Genomic DNA, 26,815 nt, shown 5'->3' with positions numbered 1-26,815 from the left:
AGACGACTTCACGATTTCGTACCAGGGCAGAATCAACTCGTCAGACGCTGCCTCACCTCTGCCCTGGGAGCAGCGTACCCGAAGCAGTTCGCAAACGTAAAATGTTCACTTTATATAATTCGCAGCCTGGCCTGGTTCAACATCAAGTGAATGCGGACTTAGGATCCCTCAATCTTCAAACAAAATATCATGTTAGGTTCTTGTGCAAAGGAAATACCCAAAGTTTGGATTTGCTGACAGAAATGGGTCCCATATTTTTATAAAGAGGATCTGCCTGGACGGTTAGTTATTTCTATCCGGAAAGACGTTATTCAATCCTTTATAAACGCAATATGTTCATGAGATTCATTTCCATTCAATATTTTTTTTTGTTTTTATCTTCTAGCATGTAATATAACTTCAGCGTAGCCGTAGGCGATTCGTCCTTGATTTTGATCGCCCGCAAGGAGTAAAGCGTCTTGGGAGAGAATTATTTGAGTGAAAGGCTGCCAATATAACGAAAATAGTAATGCCATCTACTCAGCTAGTTTCGATAGAGAAGACAAATGGACTCCATATACTAGTGTACCGTCTCTGTATGAACTAGTTTACGGGTGAATCAAACTCTCGATAAGAGATAGGCGATACATCTACCCGCAAGGTCATCTGAACAATCCATTGTTTTTCACTTGGCATGTTGGCTACAAGTGGGCTAAGTAAAATATCGGCCATTTTTTGATTATGCTAAAACAAAAATTACCTAAATTTAAAATTTCAGTTTTTAGGATCTCCCTGAAGGGGTGTTCTTTGTGATTGACGTAACAACGACATTTCATCGTCTCATTCAAGATTTATGGCAGTGTCACCCCTCGGTATTTATAGTTCCGAGTGTGGACCGAATGTAAAAAATAATGAACGACGCCTCGCGGTAATGGAGATGAAAATGTTGCGTTAGACCAGCAGCTTAATAGGCAATGATCATATCCGACGTGAGGATACTCGCGATCAATGTCTATGAAGGTATGGATGCGTAATTCGCGCTGATAAACATTCACTTGCCAAGGTTAGTCTGAACATCCAAGTCGATGGGAAACGAAAAAGGCCGGCCGAAACAGCGATGGCTTGATGCGTTGGATGGTGATTTGAATGTCCCGTGACTGCATCCTGATCAAGCTTTTGATAGGACAAAATGGCGCAACCGAACAAAATGAGCCGACCGCCCTTCTGAATGGGACCAAGGCTAAAGAAGAATGAAGGGCTGAGGAGAAAGAAAAATGTTTGCACTCAAGTAAGCTATTGATGTACGCCTCCATTGTCTATATTACAAAATAATAAGATAGGCATTAGGAATAGATGATAGTGGGTTTGAGTTCATCTAATATTAGTATTCGGCTGGAAAAAAGTGCAATTTTATCCAGTCAAAGCATAGTTGGTTAAAAAGGATAAAGGTTCAAAATGCAACCTAAGCCCTTCAAACCAGAAATATGTATAGGATATGGACATGCATAAGATCCGTGCAAATCAAGTAGATTTTACATTCGTAATTTTTACTGTCTACCGTTGGCATATATAATTGGGACGTCGAGAGACTTTCGACATTTCGCACTTTTTTTGGGCTGTGTTTTTAGGGATAGAAATGCATAAATCTGTAAGCCTTTTACGTCGGTTTACCATTCACCGGGACCATGTGTCCCTACCATGTATGTTATCAACAGTTTGGAAAGCCATTTTGATATTTTCATTCAAGAAGGGTTTCTAGAGCATAAAGAACTAATGATCGCTTCGTTAATATCTTGAACCCAGTCGGTAGCAGGGCGCATTTCGGGGGCTTTGTTGTTCCCCGCAGGGTATGCATATTACAGCGACAGATGTAACTTTCACCTCTTAGCTACAAAGCCCTGGCACTGTAATTGTTTATTCAGCAGATAACGCTTACGTTAAAACTTACATTGACAAAGTTCTCTCGTTTAACATCATCGACCTCATCCCGTTTTGAAATTCGTTTACGCCATTCATCCTCTCCGCTTTTTTGTAGAGCTGCCAATCGCTCGGCAATCGAGCCAGTTTTGGCAATAGTATTCTGATCGGGCCTCATGACCTGAAAATGTATCCAAAATAAATTCATTCAACATCCTCCGAAGTAAATACGGTATTACTCAACTAACCTGCGTGAAACTCCTTCGTACACCGCCTCTTAGAAAATCAGGAAGAACTGTATCGGAATTACGTTTTTCGTCCAAATGTCCTCCACTTGTGCCCGAATGGAGCCTGAGAACATCGTCCGATGATTCCTTTAACGCATTTCGTAGACTTACAAAACCTCCACCTCCAATGGGACCAGTATTTGTTGGATATTCAGATTGATTTGATATTGATGAATCTACGATGGATGAATGACTCTTGCTTTTTGCTATTAGATTGTTCGCTTGTCTAAAAAGAGAATTGAAAGAAAACAGAAATGAAAATTAGATTGAAAATGGAAATTTATTGTATGTCGTTATGATATTGTGAAAATACTGGTAATGTAATCCGATAATATCGTGTGGTTTCCTTTGTGAATTTAAGTTGTAATATCAGAATTGAACTTGTGGAGTCCAGAGAAAGTTATGAAATAGGAGATGCAAATTATTTAATTTTTTAACCCTACACTACTACCCTATCAACATGCCGGTATAAACAATCTTCTGGTGTACAGAGGATATGGACGAATTCTTAGGTAAACAGCATTTGCTTAAAAAAAGACCGAAAAAGTTGACTGACGGTTTCTTCCAGGGCAGGGGCGACTCACCAGACGCTGCCTCACCTCTACCCTGGGAGCAGCATGACCGAAAGTAACGGCAGACGGTAATTGCTCCATAATCGCAAACACGAATTATATTCAAGTGAAATCCATCATAAGTTCAGACCTAAGTAAGCAAGTTGCGTCCCAAGTGGTCCGCTCCGCTACCAAGTGGGTGCGGACTCAGGACTTCCAGCATCTTCAGCAGAAAAGTATTTGCTTGTTTTCCATCTGAATGATAGAGCCTGGTTAAATGTCCTTAAATTTCTCAAAAAAATGAAATCGAAATAAATCGGACCTTAGCCGTGGTATGGTGGTAATTTGATGAGTAATTACACGCATCTATTTGTATTGATGAGGATCGGTTGTATCCTTTGGCGTAATTCTTTCAAAACTCAAATCAGGTTGCTGTTGGTTGGCAGCAATGTTCCCTTTATGAGCAGACAAATTCATAGTTCCCAAAATACACAGCACCGAGTAGGAAAATGACAAATTCTTCGAAATCCTGGAAGGATTTCAATTTTATTACTCAGATCCGGTAGCGATCGCTGTTATGCCCAGAGTCGCTCAAGTTCGCTCAAGTTTGGTTACGAACTTGGGGGTTAGGTCAAACACTTTATGATCGGTTTCGCAAGTTTCGTCGTTTTTATAAAAATTGGGTGCTTAGCACAGCACAAGCGGTCCCTCGATCAAAGAAGAGGGAGAAAGATCAGCAATTTTGGACTCCCTCAATACTAAAACAAGCATTAGTTCTGCTTCTGTCGGCTTAGTATTAAATTAGGTGGTTTTCCTTCTATAATATGATTCACACCCACATCGCGCTTGTCGATATGTATAAGGAAGTGAATAACATCTAGGGAGCACTTTTGGTAATGCTGCTTCCAGGGCAAAGGTTAGGAGGCGTCTCATGAGCTGGTTCTACCCTACACATAACCGCAAGTTGTCTTTATTAGTGTGTAGTTCAGTATATACGACCACACGGGGGTGTAATACATTGCATTCCGAAGTTGGTACTACGCTATAAGACACATAGTAAAGACTTCGGAATGCAGATTTTCCCGATTTCAGGAAGTCTCATTCCAAACACATGTCGGTATGAATTTTTTTAAAAAATCCCGTGAGTCCTAGGAAGCCGATTATGCTATTTGTGTCGCGAGGTTCAGCAAAATTTATTATCACCTGCGAATAATTTCTGTAAGGGATTCACACTTCCTCTAAGTAACTATTTTGCTGAAATTGCGTGGACAAAGGAAGCGCGTCTTGCAACGAAATAGGCGTTTCGCAAAAGGCTCAAGATTTGTTCTCTATGCTCGGTGTCTGATAAGTTATCGAATCAAGATTGTTCTTTCTTTGGTTTATTTGGCGGAGTGAGAGTTTACATTGTCCTGTTGCGAAAGCTAAGTTAAGTGGCGCATAAATTTAATCGAGTTGCGCACCTAAGAAAACTGGGCAAAAAGTCTGACCTTTGGGATCAACAAGAAACCGATTATACCTTAGAAATTTCACGAAACATACAATATTATTCTTTGGTTACCGCTTCCTTACCCGGGTTCCTGAAATAGACTCATTTCCATAGCCGGTCACAATTTGACGAATAAAGTGGTTGTCACTTGAATTATCCAGTGACCAGCATTGTCGATACGATTTGGAGCTTGTGTTTGTTAGGTCATGTGACAATCCTCAAAAGCAGTTTTTATTTTCCCAAGATGCCGGATAATCGACGTTTGAGGATTATTGAGTTCAGTAAAATGTCTGGAGCGGTGGGTTGACCTCAGCCGGTGAGATGCGCAAGACGAAACGTACTTTTAAGATTTCAAACTGGCCGTCCCTTTCTTGAGAACAATTGGTAAGCGGAAAGGGCAGTGGAATTTAATCATTCTCTTATTCATTGACCTAGAGTCAATGCATACATATGTCGGGTCGTCACTTTTAATTACCAAAACTATTGAATATGCATAATCTGAATTCATCTCTCACTCAATCTTTGATCCATTCATCAATAAATTTTCTCGACGTTATCTCCATTTTTATGGGGTAAACTTTTTGGGCGCGAATATTATGATATTTTATCCTTAAAGACCGATTTTATTGGAATGCCACTATCTTTCGTCTTTTGGAATTATTATATATTATAATTCGCGATATGGTACCCTATTTTGCGGAGGACGTTCAACTTCGTCAGGAACATTGCTCTGGAAATGAATATCGCATGGGTTAGCAGTCCGCATTTTTGAGATTCGATTTTCCCTTGCGTAAATAGTCAAGCTGGCTTTATTCCACAAGCATTGCCGACATTTGGAGCCATTCCACCTGGCACTGTCACTGAAGTCGAGGAATCAATAAAACGAATGAAATTGGGGAAAGCAACAGGACCTGACGACATCGCATCTGAGCTCTGGAAAGCGAAAAGCTGGGACCCAATACTGTCGATATGTGAATTCTTAAATCGGGTTATTCTGACTGGCAAGACAGTGGCACAATACCAATATGGAAAAAGAGAGGTAGTCCAGCAGGATGTGCAAATTGTTGAATCAAGCGGAACTACTGACGCAATACACGCTGCGTGGTTACTCATGGAGAAACACCGTGAGAAACATCACCCTCTTTACATTGCATTTTTGTACCTGGAGAAAGCGTTTGACCAGAAGAACTCGTGCGCTGGGTTCAATTGCTCTAGTTCCCAGTGTGGCGCCAATCAGCCAATGGAAAATTGCGTCATGGCGGTCCATAACTGGTGTTTTTTGTGAACGACGTATCAACGAACGTCTCAAATCTAAAGTTTACCGCAATGTCGTTCGTGCGTGCTGTCACTCTCTGTGGTTCTGAGTGTTGGTGGACTATAGAAGACAAGGAACGGCGTCTTGCGGTAAGAGACGAAGATATTGCGTTGGACTAGTGGCGTGACACGCCTTGATCACACCCAAAATGAGGATATTCGCGATCGACATGGGGTTTGCAGCGATAGTTGAAACATTGGGAGAAATGCGGTAATTCACTTGTTAAGATTGGCCTGAACATCGATGTCAATGGTAAACGAACAAAAGGCCGGCCGAAACAACGGTGGCTAGATACGCTGGATGGTGATTTAAAGGCCTCACGATTAACTCCAGATGAGGCTTTTGATAAAAATCATGACGAGTCGACCTCGTTTGTCAACGAAAAGAAGGAAGGAGAGGATGCTCGTCACAAATTCACTCAGTGCTTAATTTGAGAAGATCCAATAATATTGGCACGCTCAACGACAATACTGATGAGCTTATTTTAGCATACCCATCCATTCTCATCGCGCTCAGGTCACTATCGGTGTCAATAAATCCAGTAAAACTACAGTTTTCTATCAAGACCATTTGCATGTATATCCTCAGCTTGCCTTATGATTTTTTCTCACCGTACAGGTTTTCTTTTTGTCAACATTGTTCTTGTCGCTCTTACAGCCGTGACTCCTCATTCTCAATTTGTTCTTACAATCTGCTTCTCCTTTCATTTTTCAGCATCATTCAATTGCCTTTTTCAGCTGACGAACGGTCTTCATGCAATACAATATATCCTTATTGACAGGGAAATCTTTCCGGGTAATCTTCGAGGAGGTTTTGCGTATTCGACGTGAACATGTACATGTCAGAAAGTTTTCAAGTCATCTGGTGACACTCATGTCAGTTCTGCAACGGAATTTCTCCAGTAAATCGTCCATGTTATCAAATATAGTATTGTCTCTGCTCGATTAATTTCACTTTTTTTCGCCGTGTTGTTGGTGTCTGCCGGTGATCAAATGAGTACTTTCTAGTCGTTATTGTTTTGCTTATCTCTTTGACGTTATCACCTCATCCTGCTTCACCCCGCATTGTTGTCAGACTTGGTTTCAGTCATACAATTTCCGTTCGGCTTTAATACTTGGCTTGCCATTGTAAGTCGTACCGTGTCCTCGTGATGGCTATTTCCTCGTTGATGGCTACCCGCAATCTTTTCATCTACTCTGCATATTAGGGGCTGACTATTGCGACCTTCTTTTCTAGGTAATGATCACTTCTTCTGAAGCTACTGGCTATGTTTACTGCTGGTTGATCTCTACTTGATTTTTGATAACAAACTGAAACTACTGATTTGCATCCTTCATGTGAATTTTGTTGATAATAATTCTTTGGGGGCTGTCATATGAGATCCTTTTCCAATTCAATTTATAATAGTCATTTTTAAGCTTTTGTCTGACTGCCTTCTGTGAATCCATCCGTCTGTCTGTCACACGCACTTTTCGCAGAAACCGTTGTACCGATTAACACCAACAAACTTGCTGGGAAGGTGGGAACTGTGAACATCCGCGCATGTAGTGAGTTACATCATTCTATGTGGAACGTAAGGGAAACTTAAGAGGGATGTAGAATTGTTTTCTATCGAATATAGTCATGTCGGGTATCAAATGAAAGCTCTCGATTAGTACTAGTCCGAATCAGGTCTCAGTCACGAAGCCGATTGCGAAACGGAGGAGTCAGGGGGTCATAAAGGAATCACTTAAACTAAGGTGCCATTCTCAGAAACTGCCCCCCAGAAAAATCATCATGATGATGCCTCTATATAACACCTAGGCTCCAAAATACCTTTCATACCGATATTTGCTAAACAGATTACAGTATTTTAATCTATTCTTGAAATTTACTGCAGAACTCCCATTAAGTTCATCCTAAACCCGTAAAATTTTGAATTAATATAGGCTTTCATATATATATAATATAATGGAAAGTTTGGTGGAAATCTTACCATCATTAACAACGTTGTAGTAGGTCAAATTTCCTTCCTTTGCGTCAAAATGGTACTCCACAATGTCAGTACCACATCGAATTGAGTATCGGGTATTTTCAACGTATATATACTACGGGCTATGTATAAATGAAACCATCATGCCTCCGAAAAATATTACATAAAAGATCAACAAAACCTTTCACACTTGAAGCGCCGAACTTCCGGTTCTCGACTTGTTTGTCAGCTGCGGGCAGACCATGGTTTGTACATTATTTTCTGGGTAGAAGATCTACATATATATGACCTTAGTGAGGTTAACTTTCTATAGATGCTCTACCTAATTTAAGCTACAACTTCGTTGAATGTGATATAGAGAGAAACAAGTCGGGAAACCGGAAGCTGGACGCTTCAGGTACGAAAGGTTTTGTGTATTTCTTAGTACGTAGCACGTAATATATCCATATATTATGTGAGAGTATCCACTTTCGGGTGATATTGACATTCATAGTCTTCAATTTTCAAAGAAGCAACAACATTGATATATTATAACTTTGTTAGTAATAGTGCGATTTCCATCAAACTTGGTAAGATCATGCTCTATGTTACAGTCTACATCACTGCAAAATTGCGGTGCTAGGATGAATTTAAGGGGGGGTTTCAGCCAATTACAGAAAATCATAGTAACATACTATTATTAACTTTATTTGAAGAAATATCGGTATAGAAGGTATTTCGGAGCCCAGGCAATATACAGTGGCAGCCTCTTGATTTTTTTTCAGATTTTTCGGTTTGGTAGTTTCTGAGAATGGCCCCCTTAAAGAAATGATCACTTTCAACCCCCGCACTCCCCACTTTTCTAACAAATGTTAAAACTAAGACCGGCTTCGAAAAGTAGTAAGCGAGACCTTTATTTTGATACCCCACATGACTAAATTAAACGTAAAAGGATGTAACTCACTGTATGTGTGAGCGTTCACAGTTCCCACCTTTCTACCAAATTTGGTGTCAATCGCTCTAACCATCTCCGAGAAAAATGCGTGTGACCGACAGGCAGACAGACGGACTTGCAGAAAGAAAATCGAGTCGTCACTGGGGGAAGCAGCAGAAGTGAAGCTCAGTCAAAATCGTGTGGTTATTGAGTGTTATTGAGGACGAGATCACAACGAAGGAAGAAATTTGTCAAGCCCTACGATCCCAGCTGGGAATACAGTCGGTCTAGGAGCGAGATATTCTACGGCTAAGGAAGGCATATGGTGGCACACAAACTGCGACCATAAGTCTAACACTTGAAGCGGCCAAGGGCTATCAATGCCAGTAAAGTCCGGATTGGCTGGGTCGTCTGCCGACTACGAGAGCAGATAACTTTGAAAAGATGCTTCAGGTGTTTGGAATTTGGGCACGTGGCGAAAAAATGTTCACGATAGGTCCGACCTGTGTCGAAAATGGGGAAAAAAGGCCACATTGCAAAAGTTTGCGAAGAGGGGCAGGGGGGGGGGAGAGACAGACAGACGGACAGACAGTAAACTGATTTTAATAAGGTAAAAAGGTTTCTTGATGTTTCGACCAAGTAAACTTTTTCAGTGGAAATTCTTGTCAAGTAGAAGTTCTTTATGGCAAATATTGCTTCATTTTTCTGCATTTTCTTCAATTACTTATTCAAATAGTTTATAATTTTAGTTTATAGATGATGACCTATTTAGGCGAGCACTGCAAATATATGTTTCTTATTACTTTCCAATTGCCTCTAGTATATACAAGTATGCGACCCTTGTGATCTCCCATGAAAGTAAAGGAGAACATATCATAACGAAACAACGGGTTAACTCTACATTCTTCTTAGCCACAAATGAAACTCTTATTTTCATGCTTTCTAGAGCATCTAAATGCCAGAAACATCAGCAGCTCCACTCACATCTAAATGCTATACTTCACCATGTGACTTTTACTTGGCCCCTAAGCATGCAGCTCCCATCTTACAATACAACAAAGAAACCTTGAAGAACTTGGCGTGGAAATCACATGTGGTCTCCCCAGCATTGCTCGGTTACAATGATGTAACAAGTTGCATGTTATGATATTTGAACTATCCGTTTCCAGTCCGTTTTCTTTTCTCGGTTTTGTCCCCATGCAACATTTGTCGACGGAAATGCCGCCACGTTTTTAGCTCAGCGACCATAGTTAGAATGAGCAGTTACATTTTTAATATAGGAAAGAATTTCCATGAAAAACAATGGGAATTATAATTATGAGGAAGAAAATGTCTGAAATGTCTGGGTTGTGTATTGTATGGGAATTGCAGCAAGAATTTATGGAAGAGATCAGAATGAACAATGTCGTGTGTGCTGGACGATGAAAGGGGAGAAATGGCGACCGGAATAATGGACAGTTGTAATTTGGCTAAGGAGCTATTACGTAGAACGGAATTTTGATAACTGTAATGAGCTGATTATAGACATTCGTATTGTTTTTGTAAAACGATTGTTTATTTCTATCTTTTCATGGGTAAAATATCCATACTAATTTTAAAGGCAGATCTGACACATCTGATCTACCGGTAGAAGACGTGAATAATATCGTGGGAATATCCACTCAAATAATTATCGACGCGGTAAATAAAAGGCCTCTTGAAACGTGAAATTGAGGAGTTTGAAAATGTCAGTAATTGAATATAACAGTCTAGCGACTTTAAACCCTAAATGAATTTACTCAGTGAATAACCAATGGATTTTAATCATAACGTAGCCTGCAATATCTAGTAACAGATTTCTTTAAGCACAGAGAAGAAAAGTGTGAAAAAAATTCCTATAAGCAGCCAAGTGCTAGATTGCTGAGCAATGCGCCTGCGCTTGTTGTCCTACATGTACAACAACTGACTTATGATATATAGTGATGCCAAATCTCCAAAATTACAAATGCCGATTCTGGGTAGCGGTATGTGGAAAGATGAAGGATAGTTTTGGGAAGGGACGAGATGTTGGCAGTTTCGATAGTTCTTCTTCGGTGGCGCTACTGCCCAAATAGGGCCCTGGCCTCCTAGATGCATCGCCTCCAATTATCTCGATCCAAAAACCGCGTCCTCCAGTTAGAACATTTTAGAATCGGTCTGCAATCTGCGTCCACTCAGTTCTCAATATGTTGGTTACCTTAGCTTCCCTTTTGGTCGTTCGATGTGGCCAGTCTATTGCAATTTTCAGATTTTGACTAGTGTCGATACTGCTGGGTAGTCAAATAATTCACGCAATTTATGATTGTATCTGATTTGTCAGTCATTTCCTTCCTTTACAATTCCGAAAATCATTCGAAGGACTTTTTTCTCGAAAATATTGATCTGCTTTTCCGATATTTGCGTCAAGGTCAACATCTCGCATGCATTCAGCAGTACGGACGAAATAATATATTGTAAATGCGCAGTTTATTGGATCTGTGCGTCTGATCTCATCATCGGAGGACCACATAAAATGCCTTATGAGCAGTAGAAATTCGCCTTTGGTTTTCGTGTTTTTCGTTTCCGCCCTTCGAGACTAGAGCACCTAGGTAGACGAATTGGTCCAGTTGTTATGCTCGCCCATTGCAGTGTTCTACATATTAGCAGTCGCCTTTCGAGTTTGGGTCATGTATTTCGTTTTGGATTCATTAACCCTGAGCCTCACTTCACTCGGTACTGACTCGAACTGCTCGAACACTTCCTTCGCACGATCGGGCAAGAATATTCACATTGTCTGCGTACGCAACCCGTTACACGGATTTTGACAGTAACGTACCTCTGCCATCAGCTGAGGCCACCTACCTGACCAGTACCCAGTTAAAAAGGGTGGGCGTGAGATCATTTCCTTGCTTAAGTCCTGTGTCACCTCATTTTGAATTTTTATCTGGCCCTCGTTGTTCATCATTGTGGCTTTCACTAGTTGGACTAATTTTGGTGGGATTTTTAACCCGATCATTATTCTGTACAGAGTATTACGATTTATACTATCGTACACCTGACAGAAGTCAGCGAACAGCTAGTGTCCATCGATGTCATATTCCCAGTACTTTTCAAGCATCTGCTTTACTGTGAATCGTCCGGACCTGAAGCCACCTTTGGTATTTCCCTGTCTGTATATTCTGTCAGTCGTTTAATAATATTCGTTAGCACCTTGAAGCACAACAATAATATCCCCGAGTGGTTTTCGCAACGCGGACGATCCACTTTTTTTGGACACTGGACAAATTACAATTTTTCTCCAGTCGTCTGGTATTTGTTCGGTTGTCCAAATTCTGATGATTAATTTGTAGCTTGCTTTTATTTGATTCACTTCGCCCTTTTGATCTCTACAAAGGTTGGTTCGCGGTTTAAAACCTATATTCATCTGAGGCCTCAAAAACCCAACCTGCACTATAAAATGCACCTGAGAATTGCACACACTACTTCCATGCATCCGCATTACTGGTTTGCGTAGCGTACCAGCAGAGACATATATTTCCCACGATCTTACCTATTCTAATATCGTCTACTGCAGTTTGCTCTTTGGTTTGGCTTTGACGTCAATCAGACGTTCATCGCGTGCTCATTTCGGATCAAGCCATAAAAGATGCCTTACATTCTAGACCTTTTACAGTAATCAACATTAGTGTCACACTCTATGAACCTCAACTTTGAAATTTTGAACAGATATCCATTCATTGGTTAAAGGTTTCGCGACCGTACTCAATAAGTGATAAAACGGGATTATTCAGATGTGAGCAATTTCAATGTGGGATTTACATCTGTCAACTTCAAAGGATAAAAATTGGTTATTGCCACTCTGTCACATCAAGTTAACTTCTGCATTGTGTGAAAATAAAGATGGGATCATTTGCAGGATACGGCGAAGGACAATTCCAGCCCTTTGTTGCGCTGGGCCTACGGGCACATTGTACCGGTTTGCAAAGGGACAGAAGCAGTCTGTGTTAGAGGTGTAGCGAACCTGGACAAAAAGTGAAGACAAGCCAGTCGAAAACATGCTGTGTTGTGTGCCAGGACTCTGCAAAAACAAGATGTGTTTCATGTTCTCAGTTCCGAGCGCTGCCAGTTCTTCAAAGAAGAACTATAAAGGTAAAAAGCCAAGCACCATGATTTACATCCTGTAAGCGAACATGCATAGGAGTGCATCTGCTCACGCCCTGAGGGAGCAGATGATGCAAGAAAGAAGAGCTAACGGTTTCTCCCAATGTTCTGACGTCCATCAAATAACTAACGTTGGAAAATATGCCAAAGCTCTCTCAAGAAATGATAGAAAAACTGCGAGTGAATTTATAGTATACTCAACAACGAGCCTCATCACCGCAGCTTGCAACACATCGGCTTCCAAAGGAAAACACGGTCACAGCAAGTTACCTATGTACTGGTGGGTGGCCAAAATTGCAAATTTACGAAGGAACTGCCTCAGACTTTGGCGAATTGCTCAGCGTGCAAGAACTCTGCGACGAAATTAACAGGCGGCAGGAGATAATCAGAGACGTTTAGAGGTAATCATGGAGATTCGGGTATAAGCTGGTGGCCAAAAAAATCGATGCCTCTCGATCACCCTGTTTCATGGAAATAGAGGAGGCAGACCTGCCTATGACGGACAAAAAAGCACTAGGACCGGATGGTATTCCCAGCGAAGTGCTGAAACTTGTATACAAATATAGGTGGAGTTGCTACTCAGCAGGGTGGTTTAATCTCCCGCTGGAAGGTTGTGAGGGCTGCGCTAATACGCAAGGACAAAGGTTACAGGTTGCACACAACAGGGAAGCTGCTTGAGAACGCAACGCAATACGTGCTGCAGGGAATACTCACATGCACAATATGGTTTCAGAGCGGGGTGATCTACAATTGATGCGATTGTGGAAGTGGCCTAAACGGTAAAACTGGCTGATGCATACAATCGCTACTATCGACGAGTGGCGCTCATTATGATCCAAGACGTAAGAAACGCCTTCAATTCTTCTAGGTGGTGCCACATCCTTGAGGCGCTGGAAAATCGTTTCCATATTCCATGTTACTTTTTGCGAAATTGAGGAATTATTTAAGGAACCGTGCCCTGCTCTACCTGATCCGGGAAGATCAGCACAAAATGAATGTCACAAAGGAGGCCGGCTTAGGGATAGTAAAAGGCGATAGTTGGGCGGCGAGGTAGTAGATGGATGGTTGAAAATCAATTCTGCTTAGCTCTAGAGAAGGAAAGAGTTCCCACAGTCCTCTCTATTCAGGTTGGCGAAGCCATGGTCTTGTTGAAGCCGGCATGTCCATGAAGGACAAAAAAGCAACAGGACTGAAAGGTATTCCCAGCGAAGTGCTGAAAATTGTGTCTCAGTATAAGCCAGATAGCGCCTTCAAGGCATGTTTGACAGTGAGTGATTTCTCCACCCGCTTTCTGTATTTGGACATAGTGGAATGGTTGTTTGACAAACTTATCAAGCCAATAGTGACTAACGCAACACATGCTGCGGTGAAACTGGCTGAGGTACACAGTCACTACTCTCGACGAGTGATGCTCCTTGTGACGCTAGATGTAAGAAACCCTTTCAATTCTTGCAAGTGGTGCAACATGCCTGAGGCGCTGGAAAATCGATTTCAAATTCCATGAGACCTTTTGCGGATATTGAGGGAGTAATTGAAGAACCGCGCCTATGAGACCTTGGAAGGAAGATTACAATGAGGATTAAATCGGGAGGGGTAGGATTTATCCTTGATGCAAATGTTTGGAATGCTTTATGAATAGTCTGCTACGACACGAGATACCAAATCCGGTCGTACACGCGGATGAATTTGCGGCGCTGGTTGCGGCACATGCTAATGAGCAAGCTCAGCGCACACTTAGAATAGATATGCGGTGAGTCCGCTACTGTATGACTGAGCATGGATTCTTCCTATTTTTGGAGAAAATCGAGATAGCGGTTCTAACCAAGGAGAGGGTTTCCACAGTCCTCCCTATTCAGGTTGATGAAGCCATCAGCAGCCAGCATCATGGCAGACACGAAGATGAGTTCATTCAAGCAGATTCTCAACACCACAGGTAAAGCTTTGGCTAGGATGTTTGCGATTTGCCAGCGGAACATCGGAAGCTTCTTAACCAGTAGACGTCATTTGCTGATGGTGGCCGATATCTCCCACACCTTTTTCTTCTGCAGAAAATGGGAGCACCATCGACATCATTTTTCGATGGAAGGGATTAAATACCATAGCTGAGGCCATGCTGTGGAGTGAGGACGCTCAAAGCATTTTTAAGTCGAAAAGGAGAAAAGAGGTGGATAAGGAAGATGCCAGGGTAGCTGAGGCTGCCTGAACCACGGAATTGTGTTCCTACACTGAATAGGCCTTGCTTGTGGTTATGTGTGCGGGTTAGGGTTCTAGACGCAACAGGGGGCCCTTTCAGCCGGTCTCTTTCCTTCAGTCCCTAAGTTTGATTAGAAGTTTAAAGTAGGAGTGGATAGTTCACAACTGAAAAAGGGCGACTTCTTTCTTTTTTGGCTATGACATGCAATGGAATCCACTAACCCAAAGCGATGGACAAGTAGGTCGTCCGAGAAATGTATGGGACAGAACAGTAGAGGAGAAGTGTAGATTTCTCAGGAAGACTATGAAAAAGCTAAAGCACATTTCTGACAACCGATAACGAGGAGGTGTAGTTGACGCGCTATGCTCCATGGAGAGGCAACTATATATTACAGGAGGGTATAGGAGCTTGAGGCAGAAAATGATGCTTGATCTATCTGTAGATGAAGGATTCTGAAGGATGATAAAATCTTTTGTATGTATAGACAATTGTGCACATACATACCTCACTTTCTGTATTAAATGGATTCTATATTATTTTTATGCACTCAAGGGAAACTAACTTGCACTGATTGCATTCGAATGATAAACCTTTCCGATGCCTCAAACTACAATGCACTAACAACACCGCAGAAAACACTGGAAAACATCTAATGAACTCCGCATACTCGTATTGTTGTGGGCACTCTTTCCTTTTGCAAATTTAAATTTATCAACGACCATAATACATTTCATAGGCGCAGTAAGTGATGTTGCATCGTCTTCGCTTGGGGCTGGGGGCATTCGATTTTCTCGTATTTTCTTTGTTGCAAGTGTAATTGGCCATGAGTTACGTAATTAAAAACATTCTCTGTAAATACTCTTTACGATACTTGAGCTTGCGCTGGAGATGTTTTCCCAAGGCGAAATGTGTTTTCTGCGATACCAAAAGGTGCGGCTTTCCTAGGTTCCAGATGATATCAGCGGTGGCGTAATGGAAATGGATGCCCAGTGCTTCGAGGGGGAGGGAAATGAGAAATGATGCAATGAAGTTGATAGAATTGTTATTTCTGAGGTATTGATTGTGAATACGTGATTAGGGATGCATGGAGTACTTGGAATATTGCTGAAACGCATATTGAGGTTGGATTGGCGAGGTCATGACTTGTCGTAAGTGGAAAACATATATTTCGGGTATTCGCGCCTGGAGTGAGCTCTGTATTTCGACAAACACTTCAATGCGTATGTAAATATCACTTCAGGGTCAAGTTGCAATTCCCAGAGGTGCCCCGACTAATGTACATTTAAGTTTATTTGCATCTCAAAGCTTGCGATAGTCTAAAAATAGACAGAGAATTACCACTAAACAAACGAAAGATTTTGTTTACGAACATAACAATCAGATTTTGATACGAGTCAAAAGAAAGCCGCCTCTCGCAAGATACAAGATTGTTTTTTGATTGGGTGGATTAACATTTTCTCAATTGAAAGCAGAAACAGTTTTCGGAAAAGTTTTTAGCAAAGTAGCGAACATGAAAATTAAAGTATTAAAAATTTTCTGTTTTAGAAAGTCGCCGTGTTTTCATTTCAATATGCAAATGAATTTCCAAGCGAATTTTCCTAAACTAAATTTAATCCGACCATTGCAAGGCACACATTCTCAACTAAATTTTCATTCAAACCGGTCCTCATACTTCAATTTATAAATGCAGTCCTTACTTTTGATGCAGTTTGGCTTCAACTTCCTGCTTCAGTTCTCAATGACCATCACGAATCATTCAAACGTAAATTGGCCACCACGAAGCGAAAATGCCTGCTCCATTAAATGCAAAACCTGAAACTTCCCGGAGACCACTTTTTGGATTTAATTCACGAAGTAGAAAAATTGAGTTTTCTATTTCCAGCCCCAACTTTCAGGAAATTTCTCCCTAAATAAATTGTTAAATGTCTGAGCCGTAATTATGGTTGTGCCGGTGATATGCGGTTCCGAAAGGATTTGACGCTGTGACGCTAACGAGTTGGCAGCCTGGCTGGTTGGGAAAATAAAGGTGTGCCCGTTGTGGAGCAGCAATTTCCGTGATACTGTCCTTTGGCGAAATAATGTCAGACTTTTTTTATAGGTCAAAGTGCACTAAGTGTATGCTTTTAGTTATATTTAATGCCCACGAGCGCCAAGGGAGTGGAAGACTCATATCGTTCATAGCTTTTTGGATTGATAACGAGACCTTTAGGAAGGATGCGATGCAATTAAGCTCCCGCCTGGTGTTGGAGAAGGTTCGCGATGACTTTGACTACTATCCATGTGAACACAATGAATATTTGAAAGGTTGCATGCAGAACTGAGGGAGCATAAATCTCATTTCCGGGTGACAGTAATGAGAATGGGGAGTTCCTTTTGTATTTTAAGCCATGTTGTGACAATGGCTGCACTCAAAAGATCTTCTGCTTGTAAAATATCTAGCATGCTTTCAGCTACACGCTTTCATCCTTTCCCAACGTTGGTTTTTCCAACTTGTAGCTTGCAATTACCAAATTCAAACACTGACTAGCAAACAAGTACAGCACACACTTTCTCATTATACAAAGCATTTGCATGACCGGATTCACGAATATTACGGTAGTAGTCATTTGTGTGTACCTTAGTCCTACCTTAAATTACTTGTAAAAACGCATGAAGCCCTCATATGCATACTGAAAACTGCATACTTCGCTGCACATTATGTAAGCTGCCATTCGATATGCTTGGAATCGTAAATATCCACATACGCTTGGACTGGAAATTATTTCTTAACGTAACCATAATTTTGTTTATGTTTTCATTTCTTCTTCTGTTTTTCCAGCGACGTAAACATAAACAAGCCAGAAAAAGTTGCAACAAATTATAAATAATTACCTGGAACTTTTGCAGAAGCACATGTACCGGAAAAAATGCGATATGGATTCGTTCAAGTGTTGCGTACTCAGATTTACGGGGTGGCTGTTTGCTTTTGTTACCAAAACTTTGGCGTGAAGAATTGCAGAAACTCTGCAAAAGATGGTATAGACCAATTGAAAAAGAAGGAAGTTCAAAGAACATCTATGAGTTTCTGGTTATACCGTAGGTGGAGTATCTGAGTGTGTCTAAATATACATGGTTTCCACATCCTTGTGTAGACTTTCTGTACCAACCATGCTTATGAGCGTCTCTTCCTGGCTATCTATTTCACGCTTTCAACATTCCTGCTTCACATGGCTGCAGAGAAAACAAGGCAAATGATGGAATTGTTGCTCTATCCATTGGCAATTCGGCCTAATCATTACTTCAACCCGGAACCCGTAATTCATTCGAAATGATATCAGCGAGAGAGACAAAAAAAAGATACAAGTCAAAAATAAATTGATAAAGAGTATTCCTTTCGGACACATTTTGGACTTCTGGAAGGCGGATACTTCCGAGCTAGGCTTTGTATTGCAGTAATGCGTGGGTACTCTGTGGATATCACATAATAGCAGAGGGTGACCAATCCCTAGCGACATTTGGGAGGCGTGAAGCTGCAATCCAAGAGGCTTCCCCGAGATCTGTGGTTCCCATTCGGTTGCCCAAAGCCTGCACCGATAGAAACAAAACCTAAGGATCTTATGGGGACGTCTTGGATGCACGGACTACAGAGTACGATTCGGAGTCAGGAAAGCAAATGTCTAACCCGACAACGATTTGAACTAATGGATGCCGCCAACAAGCTGTTAGAAGAGATGAATGTCGAGGGTCTTCGACAGACCAACATTTTCTCTACGCGACTCTCTCGACTCTCGACTTCTCTACGTGACAATCGATGTCATGCCGTTTCTAGTCCAAAATTGCATTACAGAGAGGGCAATATGAGCCCGCGCGTTACCATAATAGAAGAAACAGTCACTTGTGCACCAAAGATCTGTCCTTTTCTTCTGAATATTCTCCCTCAATCTTTTCAAAACTTCCAAGTATAACTTTTGGTTGACAGTTTGACCCGGGGCAACGAACTCTGCGTGCACAACACCTTTGCAATCGGAAAAACAAATGAGCATTGTCTTGATGTCTTCACGTTGCGAGCTTTTTTGAGACGAGGGGAACCAGCGGTCTTTCACTGGCTCTTTCGCAGCATCCCCGTAGGCATATATACGGTTCCATTCGGTTCAGTTTGTTTTCGGTCGCAACCTAAAATAAACCGAACTGAATTAAACCTTTTCACACATATATGACTCCTACTCGGTAGACTGCTTATTTCACTCAAGTAAAACCCGAAAACTTTTGATAACACATCATTAAAATCCACTCACTTTAACGTCAAAATCTCAACTGTGTGAAAGCTTTGTTTGTTTTTTGTCCCCTGCACGTTAATTTGAATGGCATTGAAACCTGATAAGACCTCTTCGGGTCGTGGGAGAATTCGGTTCTATACAGTTTCACTGAGGTGCCCAACAGACGCCGAACTGAAACCTAAGCATTGTTTCTGCCGACAAGGCAGCGACCTAAACTAAACCGAATGGAACCGTATAGGTACAATCGTTACGTTTAACGGTCGCGCATTGTTCTTGACAATAAGTTATCACGTTTGGTTTAAATGGAGAAAACTGGTTTACTAAGAACGCTCACGGGCAAATCGATGTATTCACAGCGACACGGCTTCGTACTTTGACTCAGATGACGGTTCCGAGGAGGACTTCTATATCACCCTACTAATTTACAATGAGACTTTTAGTGTAGAATGATCGGATCACAGTTGTATACTTTTCGGTTTTTACCCTTCTAGTCACCCCAGGAAGACCGACATAATTAGGTCTAGAATTATCAGTTCTGGTTAAAATAATGTCAGAAAATAGAAAACATCAGTGATTCTGGGAGGTTCAGTGAGATCAGAATCCAGAGGCAATTAACGTAGGAACCTATCTTTTCTTAAAAAGTCGGAGGGCTCCTGGACAGAATCCCAGGGTAGAGGTAATGCAGCGACTGATGAGTTGCCTCTGTCCTAGACGAAACCGTTAGTCAACTTTTTTGGAAACTGTGTTCAACCCAAAAAAGAGGAGTCCGTGGATCACAAGAGAGGAAGTAAGTTGCTTCCCAAGTGGTCCGGTCCGTCATGAAGTGGGTGCGGACTCAGGACTCTCAGGATACTAAAAATTCAACTAAGGGTTGAGAAAGCCTATATGCTTGCAAGAAAACTTTCGTAAAGAAATAATATCAATGGCCAAGGACAGTTATTTGGGGAATACAACTGTAGTCCGTCTTATTTTAACCTACGGTTCTACTGCATGGTGGCCGGCGTTGAAGAGGGGACACGATGGGTTAGAGCCTAACAAGATCCAGCAATCGCATGTCCAGGTGTTTTTGGGGGTTTACCCTGTCCGATGGATGCTTTACATTATTATCACGGTGCAAAAATGGGTATCGGGTCTAGGCGTGCCTCGGTAAGGCACTCCAGACATGTTGATGCCATCTAAGGGAGGATCGGACACAGTTTCTTTTTCTATCATCGATATTGCCCTTATAGATTTTCTGGGATGGATCGTCCTTACCCGCACGAATGAAGTGATCCGCCCACCGCAAGCTATCTAGCCGAATTTTAGCCACAAGTAAATGGTAGTGGTATCGCTGATAAATTGCATTGTCATAACGGCTACGGAAATGCCTTTCATGTACTTAAAAAACAGCTAAATAGCAGATATTCATGCTTGCGGTTTTCTGTCAACTTGGGGTTCACAATCTACTGACACTATTCTATGGTTACCGTAAAATCCTGTATCGAAGAGGATAATTAAAGGAGCTGAGTTGTGGCTTATGGATTTCTGATTTAGCAAATAAAAGTTTGGAATATTAGTCGATGAGTGAGATTAATCTTTGGATTTTAATGCGGTTTAGAACAACGGTATCGTTTAGTTTTAGGGAGCTAGTTTGAAGATGAAGACGAACTCATTCAATCCTCATATATTGAATCCATTGTATTATTACCCAGTATGCCTATTTAGACGATTTCTTGCCTGCATCGCCTGAAGCTTTCAAGAAATGAAGGATGTATATTAACGTTTCAGAATATGCGGAACCTTTTCAAGGTGTTTTTCCTTTAAATCTAGAAGCTGGATAGTTGCATATTAAGTCTGGGATCACCTCTTTGTCTTCCTCACATTGGTTGCTGGTAGATATGCGCACCGAGCCACCGGTTATCGTTTATATGTAGAGCAACGTCCCGTCCCAAGTCCATTAAAATTTCCGTGCTCTATTTTTCAGACAGGAAAACAATGTGGCACTAGCAGCTTCCATATGGCTCAGTGAATCTTTAAATCTTAACGCCTCAGAACAATCTTGACAGTGGATGTTCAACGTTAAAACCCGCTTTGGTCCCACCAATGTAGAGCCAGAAATCTGGCTAACCAATCTGCTGTTTCGTTAATACCTTTCGTTTAAATCGATTGAGTTTAAGAATTTTTTGATTACAATCCTTTGAAAACGGGCCGGGCAAGCTATTACCGGTTAGTATTAAATTCTTAATACTGCTTGCGACGTTCGCGGGCTGTTGCGAATTTGAGAATGTCCTCTAAAGGTAGAGAGTGAGGAGACCCTACGTTGGAGAAAACCTTCCTGCAGGCAAAAAAAATATACTCTAGAGCCCTAGGCCATTTTCATAAAAATTTCCACATATCGACAGGACTGTAAGTTCCTCTTTCAGAGTCGAGTTGATAGTGAATGGCTGAAGGTCACATGCTCACTTTGGTTTTACCACTGTCGGGCCTGATGACCTTCTCATTGCAAACGACATTCAACTGGTCTGGCACAGAATGAGAAATGTTTCGTTCAGTCTTCTGTTTCAGCAGTGACTGATGGTATCCTGCTGTTTGTGCAATACATATTCTTCTATTGCTAGGCCGGCGCCCTACGAATAAACGGATGACCATACAATCGACGGCTTTTCCACATACCATTTTTTCCAAGCCTATTTGCATCCTTAGTTGCTGTCCGCTCCAGGCTACCTCCGAGTGCCACGGATGGCATAGAGCCTCTCACTATAATAATATTTCGGCGATTGAGCCCTGAGATCTGTTCCAGTAGCTTCCTGTCGCTAATAAAGTTCAAATGGGCCGGGGCGATTATAAAAGTGTACATCCAGAGAATTGGTTCAACAGCAACAAATCAATCTGCAAAATTGTTGATATTGTTCCTGGATAGGATGTTACAACGAAAGTATAGAGTTAACATGGTCTCCTAAACACTTGATTGTTTTTACTCTTTTGAATCCCGCCATTGACAAAGCGTCCAGAGTGTAGCCAGCTCACTTTTCGTTCCTGGTGAACATAGCTAGTCCAATCCGAATGCTAGATTCATCGTAAGCTCTTTAGGGAAGCATCAATGGTGAACCACATGAAGAGTTGAGCCCAAGCTTACTGCGGCCAGGTTCTACTGGTGTCCATGAAAACGTTTAAGACGTATTCCTTTTTGGAGTGCGGGCTTCGTGAACTCTCTTTTCTGGTAGGTATGCTGCCTGCAATAAAGCAGTGGCCGCTTGTAGTGTATAGAAAGGAAGTTAGACCGATCAGTAAGAAGTCTTTCGCATTTGTGTATATGGTTTTCCCCGGCTTGGGGAAGATGTCATCTGGGCACGCAGATTTGTTTCTGTGGAACGAGTAAGGTGCCCGTTTAACACGCCAAAATGACCCTACTCTATATGCAAAAGTTAAATTAGGTTGAGGACTAAACATGTCTGTTGGTTATGATTTTGGATGCTGTCTGAGAAGTGCGCTTCAAACCGACGGCTTGCTGTTTCCTAGTTGCTATAGCTTCTCTCAATGTAGGTTACTTAGCTGCTGGCGCTTTGGGTGAATCAGTCTTAAGAGCTAAGTTCAGGAATGCCCTTGTAGTCTTCTGCATGACTAAGTTTGAGTTACATCATTTTATGTTCCGTTTATGTACTGAGAGGACAGTTCTCTTCACAAGCTGCTATCGTACTTGGTCTTTTGAAACCACCATGCAAGAACGGAACTTTTGAAACTACCAAGAAGAACGGAACGGAAGCACTTTCGTTCATATTCAATAAGCTAACACAGCAGTTTATGCCCTTAATTCACCCCCTACAATCCACACTGATCACTTTTTTTTCTTTACTCCACTCCCTAGTAGCATCCAGATGGCGGTGTTGAGGTTATCTCGGACAGTAAACTGTTTCTGAACCTCGAAGTCTTTCAATTTTTCTATAAAACCCAGGAAAAGCAATTGTTGAACGATGGCAGCTTAATGTCCATCTCTAGGTTTAAAAGCACACCATCCCGTACGTCCCTTGGCTTCGATAGTCTTGGCTGTAAATGAAGACTTAGCCGTTGCTAGCTAAGTCTTCTTCGTTGCCATTTCGGTTCCTGATTGGGATCATCAGAGGACTACCAATACTTCTGTTAATCCTTAACTCCAGATGGCTCTTACGATCCTTTCCTCATAGCCTTGGTAAGACCAACGACGGTTTGCCCGGAGGCCGGAGCACGAGCCTTTTCGCATAGGCAAGGCCTGACCTCAGCACGTGACGCTGACTGAAGCATAGTATGAGTAGTACTGGCAGAAGGGGTCTTCTTCGGCTGGACGATTAAGGACTCGGTGTCAATCGGATTGGCTCCAATTGAATATGTAGAGAATCTGAATCTGGAAACAAGCTCTTTTTCGATAAACTCAGGGTAACCCCTTTCCCGTTCAGAGTTGAATCGAATCCCCACGATCAAAGTTGAGTTTTTGGTTTTCTTTTTCTATTGTTATTTGTACCACCAAGGTATTTGTTCTAAAATGGTACAAACTGATAGAAGGATTCATAGTAAGTTAGGATATGATCCATTGGAAATATCAACAGTTTTTCTGCATTGAAATTTTGAGGTAGGGTTTTCCGAATTGTTCGGCTGAGCTCGCGAAGGATTTTGGGGATATGCGTCTGGCCGACATAGCTATGAAAAAACAGACCAAATTACCCAACGAATCACGAAAGTATGTTGTACTCTGCGATGTCCAGGAGCCAAGAAGAAGAATGCAGGCCAACCAACCATTGGTGAAATGCATAAATTGCAGCGCTACGGTCACATTTTTTTGGAAAAGCCTATTCTACCTGGGATTTAGAGAGAAGAGAACCAGGAGAACTGGAGGATACTATTCGGGATACTAAAGAACATGCTTTCAAGAAGTTGTATGAGGAGTCCATCATAAATCACAAGGTTGCAATCTACAGAATTGTAATGAAAATTCTGCGAGAACATCAGCTTAGATCATCCTTTCCAAAAGGATACATAGTTTAAAAATTTATATTTGATTATTGATAGGAAAACTTAATAATTTCTATTGATGCTCTAATAATAAACAAGCAAAGTTTTCAAGAAAGTAAATATGTCAGACATGTCGAAACATATTAGAGATGTTAATTCGATTTATGGATCCCAAAGGATTACTCCTCACAAAGCAAATGTGTATTTCAACTGACTACATACATATGTACTTAATATGAACGGTATCTCCACGAAATGCTTTGAACTTTTCTCCTTTTAAATCAACTTAAAATTTCTTTATACCCTCGTTCGTAGTATTTTGGAAACTACTTAGCCTTTTTGTTCAGTATTGAAGAAGTTTTGTAAGTTTTTTGTTTGTTAAGGGTTGATAAAGATGCTCAAAGTTGGAAAACTGTTTTTTCCAATGTTGCAAAAGGGTCGAAATAGTCTGACATAGTCAATAGAAATTAATGTCCAGGAATAATAGACATGATATCCCCTCGAGGGTATCCTTTTGATAATATTTTCGGAAAATTTATTGTTGTAAATTCTTGAAAATTAATCATCTGCATTCATTTCTGGTGGAAGAATGAAAAAAGTTTTTCTCTATATTCCAAGTTTATGGGTGTTATTTTCTTTGTAAGGAAATTATCCGTTTTCCTACTATATTTATTGTTGTTAGATGGAAAAGAGTCCTTCAGTTTATTAATGTCAGCTATCACTTTCCATTAGCCAGTGCGGGTAGAGAGTCGGAATGCCGACACCAATGTCAGATTTTGTCTTAGGATCGAATATCGCTTTATTTCATGGTACTTGGGTATGTCCTTGTTTTGGTCACGCTACTACAGGTAATTGCGCAGTAAAAATAGATTATAATTGAAGTGAAACATTGCTCCACCTAATAATACACGGAAAAACATGAATATTCTATACTCGTACAGGAGTGAACAGTTATTATTTGGTGTTGTAGGTTGTACAATTGCGCTTACTCCATTCGTACTTCATTCAGATACTTACATAAAATTATTCAAATGAATTAAAGTAGCCTGATATCTACCATACAAGATACATCTGAATTTATGTAACGTCTCACCGTCTACACGCAACTCGCACTACTCATCGACCTAGATACATTTCCAAAGTGCATTTAAGAATAAGTAAATGCAGATAATGAAGAGAATTTACCAAATAATTGGAAAAATCTTAACAAGCAACAGCGGAAAGAAAGTTATTTTATGTAATGGAATTGGGGAAGCCATTGGAGCAGCTTCGATAATATTCCTAATTGTTCAGTGGAAAACTTTACACAGTAATCGACTTCAAGGAAGTTATGTTGCAGTTCGTACGGTTATACTGGATTACTCATGCCACGTATGATTCAACATGCGGATGGATTTGGGAATGCTTGCAACATAGAAGCATTAGCAATGCATTATGGCTACTGGTGGATTGCACTAATCGTTTATTATGAAAAGTTTTCAAAATGAAAACCATAAGTTAAATACTTAGTGGTATACTGGAAGACCAAATCCCGGGGCTAATATTGCTGGAAGTGTTAAGCGAATTAAGCATGAAAGTTGTTTGGATGTGGATATTATGGTAGTAAATTCACCGGTCAAATATGCGTGTATAACTCATGTTAACTTAATTTTATTGGCATCAAAGAATGTTTGGGTGTATTAAGAACAAATTGATTAATTAGAGCACTCTTAACATTGAGGAAGTAACAAAATTTACTGTTTCTGAAGCGGAAAAAAAAAGAATTTCAGCATTTCTAACTATATGATGGCCAGGACACCAGGTCTGAGGTGGAAATAATGTGCCCCTCCCCCCCTTGCTACTTCAAAATCAATCTAAGTTCAAATCTTTTTTCCGGATCCCACAAAGAAAACTCCGAGCCCACGGGAACCCCTTCCCTGTCAAGAGATTTTATGATGCTATGGGTTCAAGTCTGTTACACTCGCCAATAAACTAGGGTAATCCATAAAATTAAACGGATTGAGAAGATTATTCCCTTTATTGGCTAAACATTTGATGAAAAACTAATACCATATTTCAGGCACCAACTGTCAGTATTTTGAAATATCGGGAAGGGACCTACTGATATTTGTCACAAGAAACTCGAAGGTGTGGATATAAGAATTGCGACAGAGAGACCGTGAACGTAGAAAAAGCGGGTAAAAGTACTCACGTTCTCAATTTGGTGTCGGTATTGTCAATCCTAATAGTTTCCATCTGTTGATTACGCATCGCAGACAGATCGGTCATATGCCGAAATGGACACCTACTGACATATCCTCGAAAGACAGATCTGTGGCGTACTTTCCGATGAATGTATCATCATTCAAGTGATCTCAATTGTCATTTTGGTGGAAAGCCAGGTAGCAGTGGGTGAAACAGGATTAAATAAGTTGATGAAAATGGCCAGTATGTTGTCGACTTTACCAATACTCACGATCTTATGGTTGTCAGGAGATACATTGTACAGGCACTGACAAAAACGAAACGAGACACAGCACAGAGCACGCAGTCGCTGTCAAACATTTTTTTTCGATGTCGTGGCCAAACGAATTCGCACTTGCGCACACACGCTCCGCCACAACACTCCACTACCAGTTGAAACCAGGGGGGAAAGGGGGGCTGCCGCTAGTCAAAATGGATATGTCGCGCGTATCACGCCTGGGTCGCGTGTGCTTGCTGAACGAAGGGCTTTAGTCGAGCCAAGAAGACCCATTTTGTCGTGCCTCCAACGTTGAAGGTATAATAATGTCAGCCTTGCTCGAACACTTCGAAGGGGCCTTCATAACGTGGCTGTAGCGGCTTCC

General features: G+C 41.2%; 1 protein-coding gene across 11 annotated transcripts in view; it reads right to left on the bottom strand.

The window, feature by feature from the left end:
* The window catches only part of LOC119649162 (supervillin), an 838,258-nt gene that overhangs the window by 79,190 nt on the left and 732,253 nt on the right, over nt 1-26,815 (bottom strand). For all 11 annotated transcript variants that reach the window (XM_038051179.1, XM_038051177.1, XM_038051182.1 and 8 more), the window contains 2 exons: nt 2,145-2,409; nt 1,928-2,077 (listed from right to left, as the gene is read on the bottom strand). In XM_038051179.1, coding sequence (XP_037907107.1) covers nt 1,928-2,077; nt 2,145-2,409 — 415 coding nt within the window. The remainder of the gene's footprint in view (nt 1-1,927; nt 2,078-2,144; nt 2,410-26,815) is intronic.

The sequence above is a fragment of the Hermetia illucens genome, chromosome 2 (genome assembly GCF_905115235.1).
Source record: "Hermetia illucens chromosome 2, iHerIll2.2.curated.20191125, whole genome shotgun sequence".
In the NCBI taxonomy this organism is placed as follows: domain Eukaryota; kingdom Metazoa; phylum Arthropoda; class Insecta; order Diptera; family Stratiomyidae; genus Hermetia; species Hermetia illucens.
Note: the sequence above shows the minus strand (reverse complement) of the source record. Positions and strands in the feature narration are given on the sequence as shown.